At 45.6% G+C, this 25,762-nt stretch overlaps 1 protein-coding gene across 1 annotated transcript; it reads left to right on the top strand.

Annotated features, from left to right (window-relative positions):
* The first annotated feature begins 5,224 nt into the window (after positions 1-5,224).
* Positions 5,225-25,182, top strand: LOC124961814 (dimethylaniline monooxygenase [N-oxide-forming] 3-like). The gene is made up of 9 exons (XM_047520831.1): positions 5,225-5,475; positions 6,694-6,831; positions 11,505-11,693; positions 14,848-15,010; positions 15,650-15,792; positions 18,585-18,784; positions 20,182-20,537; positions 22,673-22,745; positions 23,418-25,182. The coding sequence occupies exons 2-9, from the start codon at positions 6,700-6,702 to the stop codon at positions 23,758-23,760; spliced, it is 1,599 nt and encodes a 532-aa protein (XP_047376787.1). The 5' UTR covers positions 5,225-5,475; positions 6,694-6,699; the 3' UTR covers positions 23,761-25,182.
* The last annotated feature ends 580 nt before the right edge of the window (positions 25,183-25,762 follow it).

Raw genomic sequence — 25,762 nt, 5'->3', positions numbered from 1 at the left:
CAAGGGTAACCTCTCCCACAGGTTGCACATAATATGGTCCTAGAAGCCCTAGCCAGAACAACCAGGCATGAAAAAAAAGAAAACAGAAAGGAAGGAAGGAAGGAAAGAAGGAAGGAAGGAAGGAAGGAAGGAAGGAAAGAAGGAAGGAAGGAAGGAAGGAAGGAAAGAAGGAAGGAAGGAAAGAAGGAAGGAAGGAAAGAAGGAAGGAAGGAAGGAAGGAAGGAAGGAAGGAAGGAAGGAAGGAAGAAACATCAATATCAGAAAGGAAGAAGATACATTATCTCTGTTCACAGTTGAAACCATCTTTTGGGCTTACTTAGGCAAAGATGAGCTGTGCCTTTCTCCATGCCCATGTCCCCATTTGGAATGGGAACGTCTGTCCCCCCTGTTTTATGTCAGAAGCCTGTAACTGAGCTTCCTTGTTCATAGCTGGAGAGCAACTGACCTCAGAATGACTCCTGCCCAGTCTCTCCTGTATCTGACTTGTATTATATTTGAATAAGACTCTGAACTTGGACTTAATTTTGTTTTAAATTTTTTGGTTGTAGATGGACCCCATATCTTTATTTTATTTATTTATTTTTATGTGGTGCTGAGGATGGAACCCAGTGCCTCACACGAGCTAGGCTAGCTCTCCACCACTGAGCCACAACCCCAGCCCCTGAACTTAAACTTTAATGTTGATGCTGAAACCAGTTAAGACTCTGGGAAACCTGAAGAGACATTTCTTGAAAGACTACAAATAGTCCTATGAAAAATATTCAACATCACTTGTTACCAGGAAAATGCAAATAAAACCACAGTAAGCTATTGCTTACCCTATTTAAAATGGATATTATCAAAAAGACAAAAAATATCAAATTCTGGCATGGAAAAAGGGGAACTCATACACTAATGGTGGGAGTGTGAATTAGTAGTCATTGCTAGTACTTTTTCCACTGCTATAACAAAATTCCTGCGACAAGGAATGTATAAAGAAAAGAGGTTTCTTTAGTCTCCAGTTTTGGAGGTTTGGGGGCATGCTGCTGACATCTGCTCAGGTCTGGTGAGAGGCCCCCTGACTGTGTCACATGGTGGACAGCACATTCATCTGAATGCAAGTGAGAGGGAGAGGTCAGGGCTGGGGAACAGTCCTCTGGCTCTTGTCTAACAGCCCTCTTGTGAGAACCAGCCAGGGTCCGGTAGAACCACGTGAATCCCTTCTGAGGAAAGTGCCTACAGTGATTTGATCACCTGTCAACCTTGCCACACTGAGGACTGAGTTCCCAGCACATGAAGCCTTGGGGGACACCCTCAGGCCCTATCCAAACAGTAGCAAGTGTTACAGAAACAGTATGAGACGCCTGGAAATATGAAGACGAGAACTCATACGGTCCAGCAACCGCCTTGCTGTGTGCTCCCAAAGGAAGGAAATCAAGGTGCTGAGACACGTCGTCTGTGTTCAGTGCAGCACTGTTCACAGTAGCCAAGACAAAGAATCAGCCCAGGTGTCCATCAGCAGTGGATGGGGACAGAGAGGGCTGTGTCTGCACACCACAGAACAGAACTCAGCCACTGCCAGGAGCACAGGACCCGACTGCTTGTGACAACGTGGATGACCTGGAGCACTCTGTGTGTCACCTGAAATGAACCAGGCACAGATAGACCGAGGCCACACGTGCTCACTTGTAAGCAAAACCTATGAAATCTGAAGAAGCTGACCTCGTGGACACGTGGTTGAGAGACCCGGTAGGATAGGGAGAGGCTGGTCAGGGGGTACAAAGTCACAGTAAGAGGGTAGAAATAAGTTCTGATGTTCCTCTGCACCGTGGTGGCACTGAGGTTATCGATATTGCAATCAGTATTTCAAAATAGCTAGAAAAGAGGATTCTTTAATGTTCTTACCGCAAAGAAATGAGAAATGTATGAGGAGTTGGATACAAAATGCACCGATTTGATAATGATCATCCACAATGTGTTTGAAGCACCACACTCTACTCCAAAATGTGGACGATCTTTCTAGCAATTTTTAAAAACTTTTAAAAAAGGACTGGAGGGAATTAGGCCTGTTCTTTGTCCTTCATCTCTTCTACCTTGTAAGGTCACCTTGGTGGTGACAGCTGGAGAGAGGCTTCTCCAAACAGGGCTCCAGCCAGCTCTCTGACCTGGAACTGTGAGGAACAACAGAAACATGCTCTTGTTTAGAAATTACTCATTTTCAGTTTGTTATGGTAGCAAAACAGTGACACTTGACTGTATGCTTGAAATTAGCTCAAGGAGGTGGCCCTATCGTCCTCACCACACACACACAAATGACAGCCATGTGAGGTTGACCGCTTGGATTCTGCAGATCACCTTACATTGTACTCGCATTTCCAAAAACCATGCTATCTAATCCCCAGCCATGGAGAAACAAAAGATACTGTACACCTTAAAATGTGTTGGAAGAACATGAGAAATGCTGTACATCTTCAATATATATAATCATCTGTTGGCTGTTCTTCAACAAAGCTCAAAAAAATAAAAAGGAAATCTGTACTACTCTATGAGGATGTATGTGAGAGTTTGACAGGACTGGATATGTATCAGTTTTTATCAATCAATAGCTGCAGATTTAGCAATGGATTCCAGTCCAGTGGTGTAGACACTGGTCTCATACCACAACTGACCTGGAGGAAGACCACCACAGGAAGCCAGCCCTCCAGTCCACATTCTCTCCCTAGCACCTGCTCCAGACTTTAATGCTGCATGGGGACATAAGCCAGTCTGTCCTAGAGCAGGACACCCCAACGCTATCATCATCATTGGTAGGAAAAAATACGCAGATTAATTTACAACAATCCAACATGCCAATGTCATTAGCACAGAAAATTGTGCAATCAGAACAAAGTTTGGACACAGTTTGACAACTAGATTATTCCAGCTAAAATGGAATGTGTGTATATCTACTTGCTGACATAATTAATCTCTTGGAGATGGGACTGATGTCTTAGTGAGTCAAGTAGGCGGGTTTTTATCTGGTCTTTATTTTATATCTGACTATGTTGTCATTGAAGTCTAACACGGGCCCCGTGTTTATTTCTCCACCCTGGTCAGTGAGCCTTGCAGGAGCTCAGTAGCAGCTCTTGCTCAAAGCAATGAAGTGGTTCCTACACACCCGGTATTTGCCTCCAATCACTCTGGAGCGTGAGGCTTCCCTGTCCTGGGGACTCACGCTGAGGTGGCTCATTTGGAAAGTCACTCATTGAGCAAACAGCCCGTCTCCACTTTTCAGAAATATATTTAAAGTTATCTTTAAATAACTTAAAGATGCATTTATTGGATTACTGGTCGATGATAGATCCCGTAAAAATTACTTTAAACAATGTGTAAAGGTTTTGTTTGAGGCTGTCTGTCATGGTGAATCTGAACCGTCAACTTGATTGGATCAGGAGCTGCCCAAAGTTAAGAGGCTTCTGGGTGTGTCAACAAGGATGTTCCTCAGAACGATGGGCACGTGGGACAGCAACCTGAGAGGGAGGTCATCCTAAATGTGGGCAGTACAGTTCAATAGGTCAGGGGCCTGGAAGAAACACAAGGGTGGAAGATCAAGGAAGCTCACACAGAGGACTAGGCGGGTGACAACCTGAGGACAGCAGACAACTGCTCCTTTACCGTCCCAAAGCAGACTCTGGCCAGGGATTCCCAGGGAGTTCATCCTGGACTGGGGCTCACACATTGGTCCCTCTAGTTCTGAGCCTCCATCTGCTTGGACTGAGCAGTGACTGGTTCCTCCAGCTCTCTACCCTGCAGACAGCCATGGGGGACCATCCAGCTTCTGATCCTATAGGCCAATCTAACAAATCCCCTTTCGATAATCATCGATCTGTATGTCCTATTGGTTTTGCTTCTCTGGAGAACCCTTTGACAGGTAAATTACCTGATCGGGTTTTGTAAATGCTTTATAAAATCCTTTTTAAACACGTGTACTCTGTTTCAAGAATGTAAGGCCTTTACGTACATATCACTAAAAAATGTATGTATTTAGTCCCATCTACTGATTGGTGATATTCAGGTTCGGAATGTATGTTCATGCAAACAGAACAATCCTGAGAGCCATTTTGAAAATTTCCACTATAATTTGGAATGAGTCTTCAAATCGAGCTCTCTTCGGATTGCAGAGTTTCCCCTCTGTGTATTTAGCTGCTGTGTGTAGCGCACTCAGGCTTCCGACCGTTGTCTTCATCAGATCCTGAGAATGCTGGCTGACACCTGGTACCTTTTACCCAGAGCGGTACCTCGAGTACCACATAAATATTAACCGCAAGGCAGCACATCGAAACTTCCCTCAGCGGCACTCATCCCCAGCCTCTCCCTTTGCTCAGGGTCGCTCCACCTCTACTGCTTTCTGGGGCGTCTGGTTCCATGCCTCTGACTCCCTGACACCTCAAGAACACCGTCCCACAGTGCCAACATAAAACCCTAGACCCATGACAGAAAAGTGTAGAGATTAAGTCCCTTGAAATTCCCCCTCTGGATAATTCTGTGTATGCAAAGTGGTAAACTTTTCTTTTTAAGAACAAGAAATCTTTCCTATATTTACTCTTCAACGACACCCTTAGACCTGAAACGCACCTGGAAATATAAAGTTCACTTTGTTCTTATGTTAGTGCACCTATGTCTGAATAAGAATACTCAGTTTTGGAAATTGGTGACCTCAGGAAGCAGAGTTCAAGAGGCTTTCTTAGGCTGAAAGGGTCTTGATAGTAATGTGCACAACACTGAGACTAACACTCGTCGATTGTTACGTAAGAACTAGAGCGAGCACCATCAGGAGCACGTGGAATTGCAACAGGCCTCTTCAGTCTTCACTTGGAAATTCTTTCAAAACCCAGTTGCAAGCTCTCATTTGAAGCTTGTAAGTACGTTCACCTCTCAGAAGACCCACAGAAACCCTAATCGACAGTGCACTTGAACACGCGTCCTCTGAAACTGAGTTAAACCAGTGGCCGAGTCTGTCCCCACTGGTTCTTGTGTGACTTGCAAGCGATGGGTGATTTTACTTGTCAGAGAGAGCCACCTTTGCTGCTGGGCTCTGTCATCTAAGTGCCTGTCTACAGACTTTGAAGGGCTACCGTGGACTCCCCATAAAAGAACTAGGAATGAGGAAAATAAGGTCAGCTTTGGAACCACACATTATGAGATTTGAGTGGACAACTGCAAAGCTACCTGGGAGGAACAGCCTGACCCTGGACCCAGGACCCTGGGTGTCACCCTAGCTCGTGTTCACCATGACTGGCGGGAATGCAGGGCTGGGAGACCAGAGACAGGCCCTAAGCCCCACACATCACAGGGCACTGGGGTGTGCTCATTCTTTAGAGGATCAAGAAATCTCTACCTCTTTAAGAACAGCTCCTCCCTTTTCCAATAACCCCTCCAGAATCCGAGTCCAGTAGAGCATTTAAAATCACCCAGAAGACCAGACAGGACGTAGGCATACAGAAGAAGACAGAAAAGGTAAGAAGAGAAAAAGGGCTGATGCTGGAAAGGTCTGGGAGGGCGGCTTGGTAAACGAGGAGGGAGCACGCTGTGGTTTTACCCTGTATGTGGCTGCAATGAGACTGTCACTCATCCAGGCAGATTCTTTGTTTTGTTTTGTTTTTACACCCTCTTGTGACTTTATCTAGAGAGTAAAAAGTAGAGAGAAAAGTAGTAGTGGAGTCTACTGATAGGGTCAGCAACAGGGAAAGGTCAGAAATAGAACTTCTCAGAAGAGAATGGAGGTGGGCAGCAGCTGGAGGGAGTTGTTCCAGGAAGAACCTTCTTTTTTCAGTGAGAAGGAAAAGTGTTATCAAGCAAGGAAAGGGGCTGACTCCATGGCATGCTGGGGTGGAGACCCCCCGCCTGTGTGTGTGGAGCTGGCCCCAGTCTGTAGGGTCCACATCGGAGGATTCCGCCAAACATGGATTGAAACTCTAGGTTGTTCTAGGATGGCTGAATCTGGTCCCAACACACACACACACACACACACACACAGTCTTTTTCTTGTTATTATTCCTTAAACAATACATGGCAACAATTATATACATAGCACTTTCATAATGTTACATATCAAAAGCGATATTGATGATTTAAAGTAGCCTTGAGGATGGACATGGATTAGATACAAATACTAGCCATTTTATATAAGGGACTTGAGCATCTGCAGATTTGGGTGTCCAGGTTGGTGTGGAGGCCTGGAAACAACTCTCCACAGATACAGAGGGTCGGTCATGCACACACACACACACGCATAAATAGTTGTTTCTTCATTCGTGCATACATGCATGGGAGGGGGTGGGTGGTGGGTATGTGACTTAGTTGTGAATCTCCTATCCTTTCTTCTGCTCATTCTCTTTGGTAGAGTGAATGTCAAAAGACCAAATGCAAAAAAGATGCATAGATAGATAGATAGATAGATAGATAGATAGATATAGATATAGATATATAGTGGTTCATCAGTCTCTCAATTTTGGAGATTTGACTAAAAGTGTTTCATGTTTTGGAAGAAAACATTTCCTTTAGAAACAGAGACATGCAAAATATAGTTTGATTACTAACCAGAGATGCGAACTCTTTTTTTAAAATACTGTTTTCCCGGTTGCAAAAGGAAAGTTTTTATTATGCCAAAAAGCAATATGAAAATGTGTGCTCAGGAATTCTAATGATGTCGATGACCTCTGGGCTCTTGCACAGGCAGCCATGGGGAAGAAAGTGGCCATCGTTGGAGCTGGCGTCAGCGGCCTGGCTGCCATCAGGAGCTGTCTGGAGGAGGGGCTGGAGCCCACCTGCTTTGAGAGGAGCGATGACGTGGGCGGGCTGTGGAAGTTCTCGGTGAGTGGGGCATGGTGGCCCGAGGCGGGCGCAGGCAGAGGGAGGTGGAACGGCACACTGTTACACGGCTTCCAAACCCGCTGCAGGGGCAGGTGAAGCCCCTACTGAGTTTGGAATCCACAAACTATGTCAGGCTGGGAAGCAAACTCACCGCACGTTAGAGGTAAATGAGGCAATGGGCTACCTTTGGAAGTTGGCCATGTGTGCCCAGAACTCACCTCTGGTAAATCATTAATAACTGCCATTTGGATATAAAATCCATGGTCAAATATTGGTTAGGTTTATATAATACACTTATATAATTCACTCATTTAGAAAACATGAGACTACCAAAGGTCCTCTTAATGATTCTGACCACAGATTTTAAAGTTTCAGGTGCTTTTACTTTTGGGTGGTCACCTCTGTCAAGAATTGTTTGGCTATGGTGCCTGGGGTTATTTCTGGGCACTCTATCCTGTTCCCTTGATCTGGGTCTGTTTTCATGCCAAAGCCATGCTCCTTGTGATTGCTGTAGCTTTGTAATGTACTTTGAAGTTAGGCAATGTGACCCTTCCAGGTTCTTTTGGTTTTTTTTTTTTTTTTTTTCTTTTTTGCTCAAGATTGGGTTGTTGCTCTTTGAGGTCTTTTGCACTTCCATTTGAATTTTAAGGTTATTTTCTCTAGTTCTGTGAGGAATGTCATTGGTATTTTGATGTGGATTTCACTGAATGTGTAAATTGCTTTGGATAGCATGGACATTTTAACATTAATTCTTCCCATCCATGAACATGGGAGGTCTTTTCATTTTTGAGGAGTCCTCTTTAATTTCTTTCATCAGACGTATGTCATTTTGATTGAAGAAGTCTTTTACTTTCTTGGTTAAATTTATACCTAGGTATTTTGTTGTTGCAATTGTTGTGAATGGGATTCCTCTCGTAATTTTTTTCTCAGCAATCTTGTTATTGGTTGGAAAGGGGACAACCTTTTTAGTAAGAGGTGTTTTGCAAACTGGATATTCACATGCAGAAGGTTTAAAATTGACACCTCTTGCCCTTTGAAAATAAAACTCAAAATAGATCAAAGATCTAAACTGTTAGACCTAGCATCATGAAAGTACTAAAAGAAAACATGAGAAACACTTCAATGCATCGGTATAGGGGAACCTGCCTAGATGTCCATCAGTGGTTGAATGAAAAGGTGGTATACAAACAGTGGAACATTATTCAGTCTTATGAGGAATAGTATCCTATCATTTGCAGCCAAATGTATGGAACTGGAGGACATTATGTTAAGTAAAGTCAGTCAGACACAGAAGAATTCTGCTGTTCTTCCTTATTTGTGGATTTAAAAAAAAAAATCAGAACATAGGTAGTGATTCCTGGAGGCTGGGAAAGGTGGGGACAGAGAGGAGTATAGGAGTAAGATAAAAGGTACCCACACACAAGTAGATAGAAGTAATGAGTTCTAGTGTTCTGCAGAACAGCATGGGAAGTAAAATTCACGATACCCTGTTCTATATCTACGAGTAACGGGAAGAGAGGACCTTGAAGGCGCTTAACACAAAGTATTGACAAGGAGGTAGAAAGTTCATCACCCCAATTTGACCAGTAGGAGTTGCACCTGCACACTGAACTATCACACTGTACTCCATAAACATGCATCATTATTACACATCAGTCACAAAGTCTTTTAAAATGTCAAGTCAGGCATTATGGTGCATGCCTGTGATCCCAGCTACTCAAGAGGTTGAGATCAGCCTGGGTAACTTTGCAAGATCCTATTTAAAAAAAAATGTATAAAGAGATGGAAATTTTAACTACTGTGATTTGATCACAGTGTATACATGGATTGAGTCATCACACGGTACCCTATAAATTTGTATAATTGAAATAATTTTTTAAATTTTAAAAATTAAAAGTTTCAGGTGCTAACTTTGGTCTTATGAAACCACATAATCAATGAGACAGCTGAGAGAGGGAAGAAGCGTGGACACCCTGCTGTCTGTTCATTTATAATGAGAAATCTATCAGCAGATAAGCATAAATGTCCGCATCAAACCACGTCCCAACCCCTGGGACCCACAGAAGGTGCCTTCTAAGAGAAAAGGATGTTTGTAGCTGGGATTAAGTTTAAAATATTGAGATGGATGCTGAGCGCGGTGGCACACGCCTGCAATCCCGGCAACTCGGGAGGCTTAGGCAGAAGGATCGTGAGCTTGAAGCCAGCCCCAGCAACTTAGTGAGGCCCTAAGCCACTTAGTGAGACCCTGTCTCTAAATAAAAAACAAAAAAAGGATGGGGATGTGACTCAGTGGTAAAGCACCCCTGGGTTCAGTCCCCACTACCAAAAGAATAGATAGAGAGAGAGAGAGAGAGAGAGAGAGAGAGAGAGAGAGAGAGAGATATGATGGAGAGGTTGTCCTAGGTTTCCGGATTGTCCTGAAATGCCACAACCATATCCTCATGAGACGCAGGAGAGGGAGGCTCAACACAGAGGCAGCAGAGGGAAGGAGGCATGTTGGTCTTAGAGACTGAACGATGCTGCACTGTGACTTGAAGATGCACAGAGGAAGCACAGGCCAGGAGCACAGGTGGCAACTGGACACAGAGAAGCCAGGGAACGCTGGCGTGCACCAAAAGCTCTAAGAGGCAAGGAGCGGGTCCTCTCCCCAGCTCTGGAAATGAGCTCGGCTCTGCTGACTTTGGGGCCCAGAGAGGCTGATTTCTGATTGCTGGCCTCCAGAATATAGGAAAACGAACCCCTGTTCTTTAGGCCACTGTGTTGATGGCAATTTACTACAGGAGCCACAAGAAACTAACCGAGTCACTTACTCAGGGTTCCCTAACTCTTTTGAGGGGGTTACAGACCACGGATACCGTGGGAACAGCAGTGTGTCTCAGACACCACCAGGACTCTGCCGCCACATTCCTAGTACACAGCTCATATTACCAAATTCCATCAATTTTCTATTTCCATTACCTTTGATTTCTGAAGTCAGCATTTTACAATCCCTCAACTTTTTTTCCTTTCAGAGGGCTCCAGACACTATTTCAGTGTGAGAAACTAAGGGTGCAGACTGCTGACATTTGCTGCTATTTCCTAGAGTGCTTTCCTATGGCCACCAACTCTGATTCAAACCCAAATACCATAGTTCCCTCTCCTTTGAGCACAAAAAAAAAAAAAAAAAAAAAAAAAAAAAGGTGCTTTATGACTAGGCCACAGGTCTAGTGAAATGTCTTTCTTCCTCTGTGCTCCCAAACAATAAATCAGTGAATTACAAGGACGTAGGCAGGAGTTTCAGGGAGAGGGGCTCCTTTCTCTGCATTCCTCCTTTCTTAACTTCCTCTGGATCTTTTCTAGTCTATATGGAGGAGGAATGTCTACTGTCAGAAACATTCAGAATCAGAAGGTTTTAGATTTGGGATTTTTTTGGATTTTGGAAATTTGCATATACACAATGAGACGTCTTGGATCTGAGATCTGGGACTAAACACAGAATTCACCGTGTCTCGTGTTCACCTTAGACATGTCGCGTGGAGGCAATTTCATGTGGCATTTTAGTGTGCTTGTGTTTCGTCTGAACCCATCACGCCCTCGGGTGTGGGATTTCCTACTTGTGGTGTCATGTTAGCATTCAAAGAGATTTGAAAGCTTTTCAGATTTTGTGTTTTCAGGTTGAGAAGCTCAAGTGGTATCAACTTATTCCTTGATGTTTATTCTCTCCTTTAATTGACTATAGCTTCTGTCAAACTTCCTAAATTACCCAAAAGCTTCATCACTGAATTACTTACCAAAAATCAGGCTACAGACATGCTGGCTTTTGGCATGAGTGCTACATTTTAATTTGTGCTAAAAATTCATATTCTGGGGGTCCTAGGTTTCATGAACCCTAATTAGAGATTCCCAGTGTTTGGTACTTGTCATGAGGAACCAGCAACAGGAAGATCTGCAGCAGATCTTTCACCAAAATCCAGTGTACTGATCTATTGTTGGGGGAGTTGCTGAGAAAGAAAGACATTGTGCCCGTGGCCTGGTCACGAGTGAGTGCCTTGGTGGCTCCACCAAGCCTTATCGAGGTTCGCCTCTTCTTAACCTAAGAGTGGATTTTCTACAAGATGCCTTTCATTCGCATCACTGTCTCACATGTGGAGCTCACAGCTCTAACAGATGTGTCGTGGCAGAGCTCGTGCACAGGGACTCCTGCTTGTCCGTCTGTGACCTCTATTGTCTCACTCTGCACTCTGACTGCCAGCCTGGCTGAACAGGTACTTGAGGAGCACTTAAAACTCCTCGTCAAATGCTCTGAGCTCATTTATAAATTGGCTTCTCATGTTCATGGGTTGACACATTGAAATCATCCAAGGTTGAATTTTGAAAGACATTTTTCACCATGTTTAATGTTTCAGGGGGATCAAAGAATTCTAATTACAGGTTTCTAAAAGGGCATCATGAAATTGGTTCCCTTAGAAAACAAACATGTGAAGAAAGGCACCTTCTTCCGCATCCTGAGTCCCTCTGGTCCGCTTCTGTGATGAGCATCAGTTGCTCAAGGGAAGCTGACTTCTGCGTCATCTTATTGGATCCACCTGGGGACGAAGGCCAGCTCTCACTGGCCTAATTGTTTGGATCTGCTGTGAACACCATCGGTGTATTCAGTTACCAGTGTCCTTCCATCTGAAACTCTTCTTTCATAGGAACACATGGAAGAGGGCAGGGCTAGCATCTACCCGTCGGTCTTTGCAAACTCTTCCAAGGAGATGATGTGCTTCCCAGACTTTCCATATCCCGAGGACTTCCCCGTCTTCATGCACAACAGCAAGATCCAGGAGTACCTCATGGCCTTCGCCAGAGAAAAGGACCTTTTAAGACACATACAGTTCCAGGTAAGAAGCAGCCAACACCGGGCGTGCTGACGAGGAAGGCCAAGTCCGTTGCTCTGGTCCCATTTTGCCATTCAGTATTCCTTTCCTAGTTGACAACATTTTTAACAGGGTAGCTTCTCCAATCTGAGATTCAGAGAATATACCTTATTCTCTATAATACATGAGAAATTTACAAATATTTGACCACACATAATTCTTGGATCAAAATGGCACTAACTTATGAACCAAAATGGCACTAACTTAGAAATCAGTAACAAATAAATAAATGCAAAATATCCACAGGTTTAGAAATTAAAGACTCCTAGCCAGGTACAGTGGTGCATGCCTGTAATCTCAGTGACTCAGAGGCTAAGGCGGGAAGATTGCAAGCTTGAGGCCAGCCCTAAGCAACTTAGTGAGACCCTGACTCCAAATAAAAAATAAAAGGGGCTGGGGACGTAGCTGAGTGGTTAACCGCATCTGGGTTCAATCCCTGGTACCAAAAATAAATAAATAAATAAAAAATAAAAAAGTAAAAAACTCTTTTTCTAAATAACATATAGGTCAAAGAAGAAATTTAATGAAAAATTTAAAATATCTAGAACTGAATATTGATTTAGACTCTATGCATTAGAATTTGTAGAATGTAGAGAGTTATCCTTTCATTAAGTTATAAACTTAAATGTTTGCAATAGAAAAATCAGAAGGTTTAAAAGTCACGTTAAGGAATTTTAAGAAATTTATAGAAGAAAAACTTAATAAGCCCAAAGAACATAGACTGAAAGGGATAATAAAGAATTAATTAAATACAAAGCAAAATTAAAAGTTCATCCTTTGGAAAGTCTAATAAAATAAGCAACAGACAAATAACTGGAAGTTTAAGAAAAAAAAATGCACCAAGACAAACAAATAACATTGAGAATGAGAAAGTAGACAAAGTATAGGTAAAAATTTTAAATATAATCAGTATACTATAAATGTGTTTGCTGAATAATATTTTAATTTGGTTAAAGCTTTAAAATCTTTTTTAACTTACCAAAATTCATTCAAGAAAAAGTAGAAAGGCTGTTAAGTCTTGGCGATTTGCAATTCTTTTGATTCAGAAATTATAATCTTCCAAAAAGTAAGAAAATAGTTCCATAGATGAGTACTTCCAAATTTGCAATGGACGGATAAATTATTTCAGTATTGTACAAACTCCTTCAGAGGCTGAGATAGGTATATTTTCCAAACTCACCCTATAAGATTATAACCTTAATATCAAATGCAGAAAAAGTAATATGAAATAGGAAAATAATAGGCCAGTCTTCCTCCAGAAAATCAATTCAAAAAGCCTTCAAAAATGATAGCAACAGGGGACTGGGGAGATAGCTCAGCTGGTAGAGTGTTCGCCTCACAAGCACAAGGCCCTGAGTTTGATCCCCAGCACCGCAAAAAAAAAAAAAAAAAAAAAAAGATAACAACAGTATTTTAAAAGAGTAACAATCTTTATTGAGTGGAATTTGGTCTAAAGATACAAGAAGATTTTAATATTATAAAATATACAGATGTAATTCACTATAAAAACATGTCATATATTTAACAAATTCAAAAAAGACGTTAGCTGAAACTCAACACCCATTTGTGTTTGAAAGAAAGATAGAAAAGAAAAGAAAACTCTCACCAAACCAAGATTAGCAGGGAATTTTCTTGACCCATCACAGTACACATGAACATCATCCTCAGTCTGCATTGTTCAATTTGGCAGCCTCTAGCCAAAAAACGAAAATGTGCTATAAGTACTGAATTTCAACGTCTTACCATAAAAAAATAAGATACTTCACTAATAAATTTTATTTAGATTACATACTGAAACTCTATTGTAGTGGATAGATCAGGTTGAATCATACAGTTTTTCACTTTTAAATGAGACTATTAGAAATTCTTAAATTACAATTGTTGTGCATATGATATCAGTAATGCACAGTTCTGTGCAGAAAAGCAAAATGTTAGAAGCATTGCCTTTAAAATCCAGAAGGTGAGGATTCCTAATTATTATTACTTCTTTCCAGTAATCTGAAATTTAAGAAACAATGGATAAAAATAAAAGGAATGACACTTTGAAAGAAAAGCATCATTATTACAGACAATGTGACTGTCTCTGTATTAAATCGAAAGGAATCTATAAAATATCAGATTGAGTAGTAATACAAAAAAGTTAGGCAACGAAGTAGCCTATAAAAACATAAAAACATAAAAAAAATTGATTACATTTCTGTAAGCCAATAGCAAATAGAAACTATGATCTAAAACAGGTACTATTTACAATAGCATAAATAAATAGATAACGATAGTTTTTCTAAAAAAGGATGTGCAAGATCTTATGGGTTCATACATGCCCATTTTATTATTTTCTTTCCTAAGTCAAGATGCCATACATATTCGTGTCCTCTCATATGTACAAAATACTACATAATAAAATTTTTAAGAACAATTAATAGCAAATAAAAATTCTCCTTCCACTGTAACCAGAAAAGTTGAAAGATTTCTTAAAAGAAAAAGCCCATCAACAGGCAGCCATTCAGCTGGGACTAAATGCCCCTTGATGACCCGGGCTGGAGCTTCTCAGCAGAGTCCCAGCACCACCATCTCCAGGGGCTCTGTGGGCGGAATTCAAATCTTCACGCCCCACCCAGCCCACTGAACCGGAGATCCGGAAATGTGACCCGGGAGCTTGTGCTTGTACAACCTTGCTAGGCAGCTCTTACCCATAAGGAAGCCTGAGAAAAACGTGTGTCCTGATAATAGAAGATGTCTTTCACTGTGAGACCACACTGATATTAAAAAGTAAAATGTCTAGAAGTTAGAAAGTGGCTGTTATTCCAAAGAGCGCTGGCTGCTAGGTGCTTTCCTGTGGTACGCGTGTGCCTCTTATGAACACGATCGAGCTCACCGGTATGTCTCACAGCACTGTAGAAAGTGCTGGTGGCCCACCAGAAACTGCAAGAGTGAAAGCACACACCCACACCCACGTGTAATGTGTTGATCTCTTCTGAGAGGACTTTGAATTTTGAATATGTATCTTACTAAGGAATTTTTTCCTAAGCCACTATTAAGAATATTTTTCATACTGTTTCTGCTCAATCTACTTATTAGCATAGAAAAGAAGGTTTTTTTTTTTCTAAATTTCTTTTAGACACTTGTCTCCAGTATAAGTAAGCGTCCTGATTTCTCAATTACTGGCCAGTGGGATGTCGAAACTGAAAAGAATGGTAAAAAAGAGTCATCTGTCTTCGATGCCGTTATGATTTGTTCTGGACATCATGTGTACCCCAACCTACCGAAAGAGTCCTTTCCAGGTAAGTCTGAAATTTAGACTGCCATTTATATTTTGGGCAAAAAGCGATAAATTAATGATGCCTGTATTACTATGACTTCTGTTGCTATAATAGAATACCTGAGGCTGGATACCTTATAAAATAAAGAGGTGCACTTGGCTCATGATTCCAGGGGCTGGAAGATCCAAGTGTCATGGTGCTAGCATTCCAGCAAGGGACCCCTGGCTGCATCAACACACAGCCCAGAAATGGAAAGGGAGCCAGCCATTTGCCAAAAGGGGTAGATTCTGGTGGGACAGAAACTGGCATGGAAATAAACTCATTCTACCAGACCGACACAACTCCCTTCCAAGGCAAGACCCCAGTGATCAAAGTTCCTCCTTCCAGGCCCCCTCCTGAGGTCCCGCTGCCTCTCACCCCACCACTCTGGGGACCGGGCTTCCAACACACGATCCTCGGGGGCATACACTCAACTCATACCCAAGTGTCTCTTTTCTTCAAATAAAAGTACGAAGAGGTACAAAAGATGTTTCTGCTCCATGTAATCGGCTTGGAGCGTTAAAATCCCTCACTCTGTGACTGTGCCCGCCTCTGATAAGGCAGTCGTTTTACTTTTTGATGGCAGTCACTCGGTTCCCGTGTCTCCCGCGCCCCACGCAGGTCTGAAGCAGTTTCGAGGCGAGTGCTTCCACAGCAGGGAATACAAGGGGCCCGGCCCGTGGCGGGGGAAGCGCGTCCTGGTGATCGGCCTGGGGAACTCAGGCTCTGACATCGCCATAGAACTCAGCCGCACAGCTGAAAAGGTACCGCCCGGCGAACGCAGAGAGCTGCGGTGTGCGGTGGGAGGGGCCCGGGTGACAACCGAGTGGCGTTTCACACGCCTTCCTAGGCGACCGGCAGAGGCAAGGACTGAGGCTGGCTTCCTCCCAGCCTTTGGCGCCCCGCACCTGTCTGATCGACTCCTCTGAACCTGGAGTGGGTTCGGGGTTAAGGTTGTGGCCGGGCACGTTGTTCAGAGCCTCTGAGCCTCCGCTTTCTCAGGCCTTCATTCCGTGGGTCTTTGCTGAACGCCTCCTGGGTGCCAGGCCCCCCAGTGGGTGTTGGAGGGAGTGAGGAACTCAGTCTGGTGCCAAAAGAGACACTGAATAGGAGGATGCTCAAGAGTGCAAGTTAAAACCGAGAAAGGACTAGAAAAGAGGGCCGCGGCGTCAGTGGAGGCGACCCACCTCCGGGGCAGCTGGAAGGACCAGGACCCTTTGCACTGACGACCTGGGAACTGGAGGTTGAGAGGGGCAGAGAGTCAGAGCAGCTGCCCAGGCAGGGCCTGAAGCCACGAGCTCAGTGTCAGGGAGCCCAGAGAGGCTCCTGCCGATGCAGCTCCGTGGGTCTGGGACAGGACAGCCCAGCAGAGCCTGGGGCAGGTGGAGAAGCGAGCTGCAGGGCCCTCAGCACGGCCACAGTGTCGCCTGCCCGCTTTGGCAGATTCTGTAAGGGCTGACACTCGGAACCCCAGAGAGAGGAAGCACCTCTCCCCGTGTCAGAAGTCCCCAACACGGACCATCCCACAGGTGCCCCAGGCGTCCCCAGCTCATGTCCACCTTGGCGTCATGGTGCTGTGGTCACTGAAGCCGGGTGATGGAGACAGGACACGGGGCACACACATACATCCCTGGGTGTCTGTTCAACACGCTGCTCAGCGCAGGGAGGAACGCAAAGAAATGGACCGCCCAGTTTAAGATCTAGCTAAGGCGGCTCAGGAGGCCGAGGAAGGAGGACTCAAGTTCAAAGCCAGTCTCAGCAAAAGCGAGGCGCTAAGCAACTCAGTGAGACCCTATCTCTAAATAAAATATAAAATAGGGCTGGGGATGTGGCTCGGGAGTCGGTGCCCCTGAGTTCAATCCCCGGTGCTAAAAAAAAAAAAAAAGATCTAGCTCAGGAAATCACACACCGACGCGTACAAATCAGTCCTGACCTCAGGAGTGCAGCAGAGTGGACAACAGCAGTCACAGATGCACTGTAGGGTGGCTGCAGGGACCCTGCCCAAGCCATTGCAGACCTGGAGGCCTCACGGGGCAGGCAGACCAGAGCCGTCCCTGAGAGATGATGTGAAACTCCGGGGTGAAGAGGAGGCAGACGCTGCGCTGGGGGCCCAGGCAGGAGCAGAGGCAGGAAGCCAGGAGGCGCTGTACTTTCTGGGCTGCTGCAGACTCACCCCACTGCACCAAGGCTCTTCCTCCTGGCGGTTTGTGTCGGGCGCCACAGTGCTCAAACACCACCTGGAGGGTGGGAGAAGGGCGCTCCACTTCATTAGACCCATTTTACAGAAAGGAGAACTGAGGACCAGAACCGCACTGTCTTCTTGAATGTCGTACAGGAAATTAACACTTGAGCTGACGAAGTTTAGGGAACTGAGACTCTGGTCTTCCAATGCCAAGAGCCGAGTAGCTACAGGAACTATCAGGAAAGAAAGAGTGGGTTCAGGTTATGCCATCTTTTCAAGGGCTTCCACAGCAGGCTAAAGATTTTGAATTTTTCCACAAACAGAGGTAAATCATTTAAGCCTCTTGAGCTCAGGAAAGAAATGATGAAACCACAGTGTTGTGGAATTTGTATTTGTGCCCATGATCAATGAGCAAGAAGGAAAATAATTCCCAAGGCTCCCAATTAACTGACCCTTCAGACTCTTCTTATTTGCCTACTTCCCTTAAAGGAAGTGCCTTCAAAGAACACTACATATGAAAATAAAAAAGGGAGAAAACCTGCACCGTTAGGGATGAACAGAACCCGAGGTGGCTGGCGTTTCCTGAGCAGGTCCCATAGGCTCTGTGCTATTCGCCACGTTGCACAGGTGGCAGCATTGATCAGTCCACGCAGGTTATGTGGAGGGTTCTGATCCTCTCCATTCTAGACCCTGGGAAACAGGATGGGGAAGTTAGAGGAGCTCCCCACCTGCCCACCCACCAGGTCACGTCCTTGGCAGGAAACCCGGATTCAAGTCACTGGTTTTCCTAATTCCTTGCCTTCCTCTGGGATGGAGGCGGGCGTTTTAGTTCAAATGCCCGCTGTCAGATCATAATTGCTTGCTGGTAGATGGCAAGAGTCAGGCATGCACTAAGGGGAACATGGCTGGAGTTCAGTTCTTGGTCATCAACACCAGAGAAGGTCCCATTAAAATAGGGACCCCCACCCATTCCCGTGCAGCCAGGCTGCCGACCCTCAGAGGTGATCAGCTCCGGCGTGTTATCTGAGCGTGCTCTCGGGACCCCTCCCTCCACAGGAGGGGAAAGGAGCTCCCTTTACCTTGCAGCGGAGCAGGGCGGTCCTTTAGGATGGTCCCAAGTTGAGGTGACTGATGGTCTGAGCCTTTCACACCCGCATGGGCCAGTCGCCGCCTGCGGGGAACTCGGGAGGAGCCAAGACCTTGAGTGAGGCCCACCTCGTCAGCCAAAGCGACTCCCAAGAGGGCTGAGAGCTGAGGGGTTCCAGCAGCAACACCCGAGGGGCCGGGGCTGAACCCCTCCTAAAGGGGGCACGGGGAGCGCGTCGCGATGCCCACCAAGGCACAGCTCTCAGGGCCGACTTGGTGCTTGTGCAGGTCGTCATCAGCTCCAGGAGCGGATCCTGGGTGCTGAGCCGGGTCTGGGACGACGGCTACCCCTGGGACATGGTGCTTATCACCCGGTTTCAGACGTTGCTCAAGCACAGCTTGCCGACAGCCATCTCCAACTGGTGGTACACGAAGCAGATGAACTCCAAGTTCAAGCACGAGAACTACGGCCTGAGGCCCTTGAATGGGTAACGTAGAGCGGGACCTGGAGTCTCTGCTGACTTGTGTTTCAGTGCCAACAACCCTGAAAGTGTGTTGTGACCCCAAGGCAAATCAAAATATTGGTGTAGCAATCATGTTTCTTACATCAGAGGATCAAGGGCTGCGAGTCTCGGGAGTGATGTCTGTACATCCTCTGCGGCAGATGCACGCGGCTGCAGGCTGGTGCGGGGCTTGCGAAATCGGTTCCCACGATAAAGAGCAGCCACTATGTTTTAAGTACTTAATTCATGCCGGAGTCTTCTTAAGCCTCTGCTAGGCTCCGACAGGTATTATCTCATTGTATCCACGCAACAACTACGGAGAGAGCTCCATTACCATCCCCGTTTTAGAGACAAGAAAACTGAGGTTCAATGTAGTTCATAACTTCACCAAAGTCCCACAGCCAGCAAGTAGAATGGCCTTCAGAACAGCCAGATCTGCTGGCTCCGGAGCCCCTGGTTCTTGGCCACTTGTTTACTGCCTCATACTTAGTGGCAAAATTAAGCAAGGCAAGAGATCCTTCCCCTGGGACACTCTCAGCGGGTCCCCCTCACCGACCTATGACCACATCTTTAGCTTCCCGTAACTCCTCCGAGCCCATCTCATAGTAGGACATGACTTTGATGTGGAGTGAAAAGACCAAACATCAAAGTGAAATCATTAATTCAATAAATACCGGTTGAGTGTTTATTGTCTGCCAGTCCCAGTTAAGTCCTGTGGATACAGAAGGAAAAAAAAATGCTAGAGATGAAAATTCTTCCTATTACTCTGGTCTCCCAATGACCTGAGATAGGTATGAGTGTTACTGCCAGATGAGAAAAACGAGGCACAGAGAATCTAAGACGGCTTCATTCTATCAAGGTTCACGGTTATTAAATAGGTAGCAAAGACAAAGGTACAAGTAGCAGGTCCTTCCACGCTAGGCCTTTCCGTCTGTAGGAAACAGGAGCGTGAGCGGGGGCTCCACGGGGGTCTCAGGTCGGAGAGCCTGGAGTTAAAGGAGGGAGGAACGCTCGCTCTCCTGAGGATGAGGGTTGTCACCTGGGCTCTGAAGGAGGGAAAAAATGCAAATCGTGGGAAATTAACAACAGGCAAAGCCTCAAGTTAGGGGGATGGGATATAAAGCCAACCGCCTCGTTTTGGTTGGGTGCGGGCCTCCTGCTGGGATTCGGAATGAGCTCTGGAATGGACGAGAAGAGGAACATCATAGAAAATAGATAAGGGGTCAGCAAAGTAGTTGCCTCGTGTTCATTTTGTTATTTAAATGGTTGGTTACTCCACAGCTCGCAAAAGTATCTTGGGTAGTATTTCCCCTCCTTATCTATTTGCACATGGACCCACGGGGACATACTGCTGTCCAATGCTTGTCTCTGTGTCCCTGCAGAACCCTGAGGAAAGAGCCTGTGTTCAATGACGATCTCCCCGCCCACATCCTGTGTGGCACCGTGTCCGTCAAGCCTAATGTGAAGAAGTTCACAGAGACCTCAGCCATTTTCGAGGACGGGACGGTGTTTGAGGACATCGACTGTGTCATCTTCGCCACAGGCTATAGTAATGCCTACCCCTTCCTTGAGGACTCCATCTTCAAGAGTAGAAACAACGAAGTCACCTTGTACAAAGGCATCTTCCCCCCTCAGCTCGAGAAATCCACCTTGGCTGTGATTGGCCTTGTCCAGTCCCTGGGGGCTGCCATCCCCACGACTGACCTGCAGGCCCGCTGGGCAAGCCGAGTAGTGAAGGGTAAGCAGCCCGAGTTCAGTGACGGGTGCCAATGACAACGTCGTTGAGTCCTAGTGAGATCAAAGGTCCTCGTTACAAGGGTCCCATCGGTTTTGAGGATCTATAGTCTTTGGTGCTCTACTTTATAAGCCACTTGAAGTCTCTCACATTGGATTATGATAGGCAGTAGTAAGACATTATCACGGAAGCTTTTTGTCACGTATGACCACCTGAGGTCATTCATTAGACTTAAGAACACTGCAGTTCTTGATCTTAAGTGCGTGACAGCTTTATAAAATTGTGATTTCAAAATTCAGTGGGGTGACATGGCTTGGAAGGTTAATAGGAAAAGGAGCTTGCAAACCAGCGTCCAGCACACTCAGGTATCCAGGCCATGGGACGCGCGAGTGCCGGAAGCAGTGGGTTTTATGCTGCCAGTCTTCCCTGCTTGTCAGAAGGAGAGGCTGAGCGTGATTAGAGGCAGAAAGTACTAGGTGAGATAGAGGGTCAGTTTCTAAGATATTAGAGGTCTGAGTTTCGAGTTATTTAAAAAAAAAAGAAAAAGCACACAAGAGACTTGACGTGGCTGGGACAGGAAGGAAGGCGGTCAGCAGCCTGCAGCAGCCGGCCAGGGGGTCAGATGCACGGAACTTCTGCATGAAGGTGTGCAGAGGTGGGCAGATGCGCATCACAGGACCAGCTAGGGTCATACTAAAAGGGGAGGAAAAAGGACGTCAAAACTCATTGCACAAAGCTGAGTTGAGCCTTGAGCTAAAAAATTTCTGGATGAGGAAGTCTGCCTTTTACAGCCAGATCTGAGGTTCCAGTTCTACCATGACCTGCTGGGTCTTGACGATTCTTCTACTCACTGGAACAGAGAGGCTGCTACTACCCATCCTGGCCCACCTTTCACCACCAGGCTGCCATCCACATCAGGCCACTCCCACACACCAGTGATCTCCCTGCACCTGCTTGACTCCCCTGCACCCCAGGGCAGAGAGTGCTGCTTCCCAGAGACTGATGTCCCTCAGGAGGCAGGAGACAGGAACGCGATGGCTTGAGATTGCACTCGGTGCCACTCAGGGCTCAGGCCCAGAGAGACTGGAACCTAAGGAAGGGTGGACACTCGCTCCCTGTGAGAACAAGAGCCATAACTTGGACTCTAGAGAAAAGGGAACGCTCAGACTTAGGGTAGGCAGGAAATAAAGCAAGCAACCTCTTTTGGGGGAACCAGAGGACCAAGACAGAGGGGCCGGTGAGAAGGAGCCCAATGGCAGCAGCTGGTGGGCCATGAACAGTCAGTTTCTCTCCAAATTTCTTCTTGCCCAAGGACAAGACAGGTTCCAAGGTCTGGAAGAAGCTGTTCAGTGACCCCACCTCTCAGGAGTGTAGGAAGGGGGAAATAGCTAGTGCCTGTAGCAACCGACCTAAGCAACTGTACCTGAGCTAGGAGTTCTAATCCCATCCAAAGGGATCCAAGATTGCAAAGAAATCATCCTAAATAGGATGTGTCTCTGGACAGAAAACCATTGTGGTCTGTTTCAGAGAACTCTGTAAACCTTTGTGAGCAGCACTAAATCAGATCTTGTCTTCGGAGGTTCCTCCATGTCCTTAGAGACTTGGGGACAGTGCATGTTCTTCATCTTAACTAAGACCTGTGGATGGCCCCCAGAGAGCCCTGAGGCCTCACTAAATTCTGTATCTTATCTGCTGGAAATACCCTCTTCTACCAAAGCAGGATTATTTCCTATGGAGTTTTGTTTGGGTTTTTTTAAATCTTGGAAAAAAAAAAAATCCTGTGGATTCACCTCTGTTTGGTTATGGGTAAGTTTCTTAAAAATACGACTGAAAAGTAGAATATAATCCCTGAACCTGATATGAAACATCTGGTAATCAGTTTAAGAGTAAAGAAGAAGTTATTCAGACAGGGTTTTTAATTATTGTGATGCATATCAGTCCTGGGAAGACTAGGAGTGGATCATGTGTCTGTGTCAAAATAATTACTATTCATTTGTTCAGCATGTTATTCTGCTATACTGGAAAAAAAAAAAAGGGAAATAACTAATGTGACTCATAACTGGTTAAAAAGGGAAAGTGGGAGGCTCTTGCTATGCCAGACTCGGTCTCCCATTATCTTTTCTTTCCGTCTCCCTCAGGAACTTGCACTTTGCCTTCTGTGAAAGACATGATGAGTGACATTGATGAGAAAATGGGGAAAAAGCTCAAATGGTAAGAGCGTCTGTTGTTAACGGAGGGCCAGGGATGTGTGACTCTGTGGGACTTGTTTTGTCTCAAATGGTCCTAAACGAAGTCATCAGGGTGACAGCTATGAGCTAGAGCCATCCATCTCACAAGTAGAAGTGCTGGTGAAAATCTACCATTAAATGTAGACCCAGGGTGAATAGCAGAAGGGGAGGCTGCAGGTTAAGGTCAGTTGTCCCCCCTGGGTCTCCGGCAATACCTCACAGAAAGGGGCCCAGAGATGATCAGAAATAAAGGTGTTTGGGAGCACCCAGCTGTGCAGCTCTGTCCCCTGGCCCATGCCCGCTTCAAGGTGGAGATGACACCTCAGATGCTCCTGATAGAAATTACTCCCCAACATGGGGATGGATCTGGAAAATGCCCCCCTCCCCGCTCTGCCCCTGATCAGCTTGAGCAGGGGACAATTTTCTGTTTAGTAACAGGGATAAAAACAATGTTCTTCTCAACTGCCCTGCAGCGTTGGGGAATGTCCAAACGAGGTCAATGTGCGAGTTCTGTGAAAAAAGCGAGTGTAGGCTAAACAAGCAGGTGGAGGTTGATGCCGGTGTCCCCCAGCCTCTTGTGGCTGTCTCCCTGTTCTTGTTCTACATCGGGTTTGGCTTTGGTCACCCACGGTGATGTTTCTCCTCCCGCCTCCAGGTTTGGCCAAAGCGAGACCATACAGACGGACTACATCATTTACATGGATGAACTGGCCTCCTTTATTGGGGTGAAGCCCAGCATCCCGTGGCTGTTCCTCACAGATCCCAGATTGGCCACAGAAGTTTTCTTCGGCCCCTGCAGCCCCTACCAATTCAGGCTGGTGGGCCCAGGGAAGTGGCCAGGAGCCAGGAACGCCATCCTGACCCAGTGGGACCGGACGCTGAAGCCCACGAGGACACGCACAGTGGGAGAGATACAGAAGCCTCACGTGCCGGCTCAGCTCTTCAAGTTCCTGGCTCTTCCCGTTCTGCTTCTTGCTCTTTTCCTTGTGTGGATCTAACCACCATTCCCACCAGAGTCTCTGAAAGTTACTGACAAAACCCCAGTAGGAACTTTGCTGTTTAAAATTAAGATTTCACACATCCTGTGTTCCTGTTCGGGATCACTCGCAGCACCTGTGGACACTGGCCATTGAGCCAGCGTGCTTCCTAAGCTTTCTTAAACAATCCCTTTCAGAATCACGTCACGGCCTAAACAGATCATTAGCCACTTCTCCTTTGGTTCCACTAACACTTCATGATCAGAATGGGATTCTTTGCATCTCACCTAAATCATCTCCTGAAACACTTTTTTTTTTTTGGTGGTGCGGGGAACTGCAAAGCAAGCACTCTACCAACTGAGCTATATCCCCAGCCCCCTCCTGAAACATTTTGACACAATTCCTTTCCTTCTTTAAACAATGCTTGAAATATACGGTTCACATGGAAGCAAAGAACAAATCAAGCAGAATCATAGTTATCATAGGTATTGCCCGACCACCTCCATCATTTGCAGGACCTAGGGGTGGTCTGGGTATTATGTTCTATTTTTATTTCATGCAACCAGCTCTGGACAATACCTCCTGTTTCCTGGTCAAGAAATAGCAGAGACCTGGCCAATACAATATACTAAGTTACCACAAAGTAGCTCATTTTATTCACATTCTCAACAAGGAAACAAACTCTCCAAAATGTAGCAACAAAATAATAACAGCAATTACAGTACCACATACACCCTTTAGTTGAAAGGTTTTTTAAAAACTATTTTGCCAAAACTGTAACCCAAGTATAACACAACCCTTATAAATTGAACTTCTAGATAACATGATAATCCTAAGTTTTTATTTTAAAAAGTGAAACTTGATACATTTTATTAAAAATTTGATAATTATAATCTTTAAAGTCTGATACTATATACTGGATAAAATAGATGGTCTACATCACTGGTTGTCAAAGGGCTCCTCCTCCTCTTCTTCCTCTTGCTACTTCTGTCTTCTTTTTTCTCATTTTTGCCTATTTCCTTTCCCTTCTGCTTCATCAGAGATGATGGAAGAGGAGAGTATCCACTCCGGAGGACTCTTGGATCTTCTGAGATGTCCCAGAGGCACTCCCCAAACTGTCTCCCCACAAGTGAGCACCTTCCCCCAGAGGCCAATACTTGACCAAATTCAATTTTACAAGTAATCGAATCAAGTCTCTGCTCAGACGTCAACTTCTTCATCATCCTATTAGAAATGAAATGCCCTGTGACTCTCTAACCCCCGTCCTTTTGCTTCATGGCATCTGACATGGCCTATATTTATTTATGAATCATCTGTGTATCCTCATTGGAATGTAAACTCTGTAAGACCTTGAATGTTTTCTCTGTCTCTGAATCCCTGGTGCCTGGAACAGTACCTGGAATCTAGTCTCCAGCCAATAAATCTCTGCTAGTCTTGCTGAAACTGAGGTTTGCTCAGTCTTCTACTTTTATCATTGCTGAAGTTTGAATGTGGTTGGTCCCAGGGTGGCTCTTTGGGAGGTGGTGGAACCTTTGAGGGTGGTGCCTAGTGGAAGGGCCTTGGACCCTGGGGCACGGAGCTCGTGGGGCCAGAATCTCCTCCACTCCAGTGGGGATGTCATCCCTGCTTGCTCCTTCTCGCATTTCCACCCTCGCTGTCCGCCATGATGCGATGCAGCCAGAACTGAGCCAATCCAGTACTGTGCTCTTGAAGTCCCCACCTGGGAGCTGCTTTGAGTATTGAGCTACGCTACTACTTCAGGGACCCTGTTCAGGAATGGTGAGGTCCACAGATCAGTAGACCACTGTGACCGAAGACAGTGTCACACTCACAGACAAGCACAGGGGACATCCCAGTGTCACACTCACAGACAAGCACCAGGGTAAGGCAGTTGGGAGAGAGACGGAGAAAAACAGGCAAAGGCTTTCAGTGTGGTTCCGAGGGAAGGAATGGGCAGGGCAGGTGAATGCGCGAGTTTTAATGTGCGAGCAGCCTCTGAGGCACAGGTTTGTCCCCAGTTGTC

This window comes from Sciurus carolinensis, chromosome 12 (assembly GCF_902686445.1).
Source record: "Sciurus carolinensis chromosome 12, mSciCar1.2, whole genome shotgun sequence".
Lineage (NCBI taxonomy): Eukaryota > Metazoa > Chordata > Mammalia > Rodentia > Sciuridae > Sciurus > Sciurus carolinensis.
Note: the sequence above shows the minus strand (reverse complement) of the source record. Positions and strands in the feature narration are given on the sequence as shown.

Coding starts and splice junctions, on each gene's coding strand:
- LOC124961814 (XM_047520831.1), top strand. CDS start 6,700: ATGGGGAAGAAAGTGGCCATCGTTGGAGCTGGCGTCAGCGGCCTGGCT. Junction 15,011..15,649: donor ACCGAAAGAGTCCTTTCCAG/GTAAGTCTGAAA, acceptor CGCCCCACGCAG/GTCTGAAGCAGTTTCGAGGC. Junction 18,785..20,181: donor GGCCTGAGGCCCTTGAATGG/GTAACGTAGAGC, acceptor GTGTCCCTGCAG/AACCCTGAGGAAAGAGCCTG.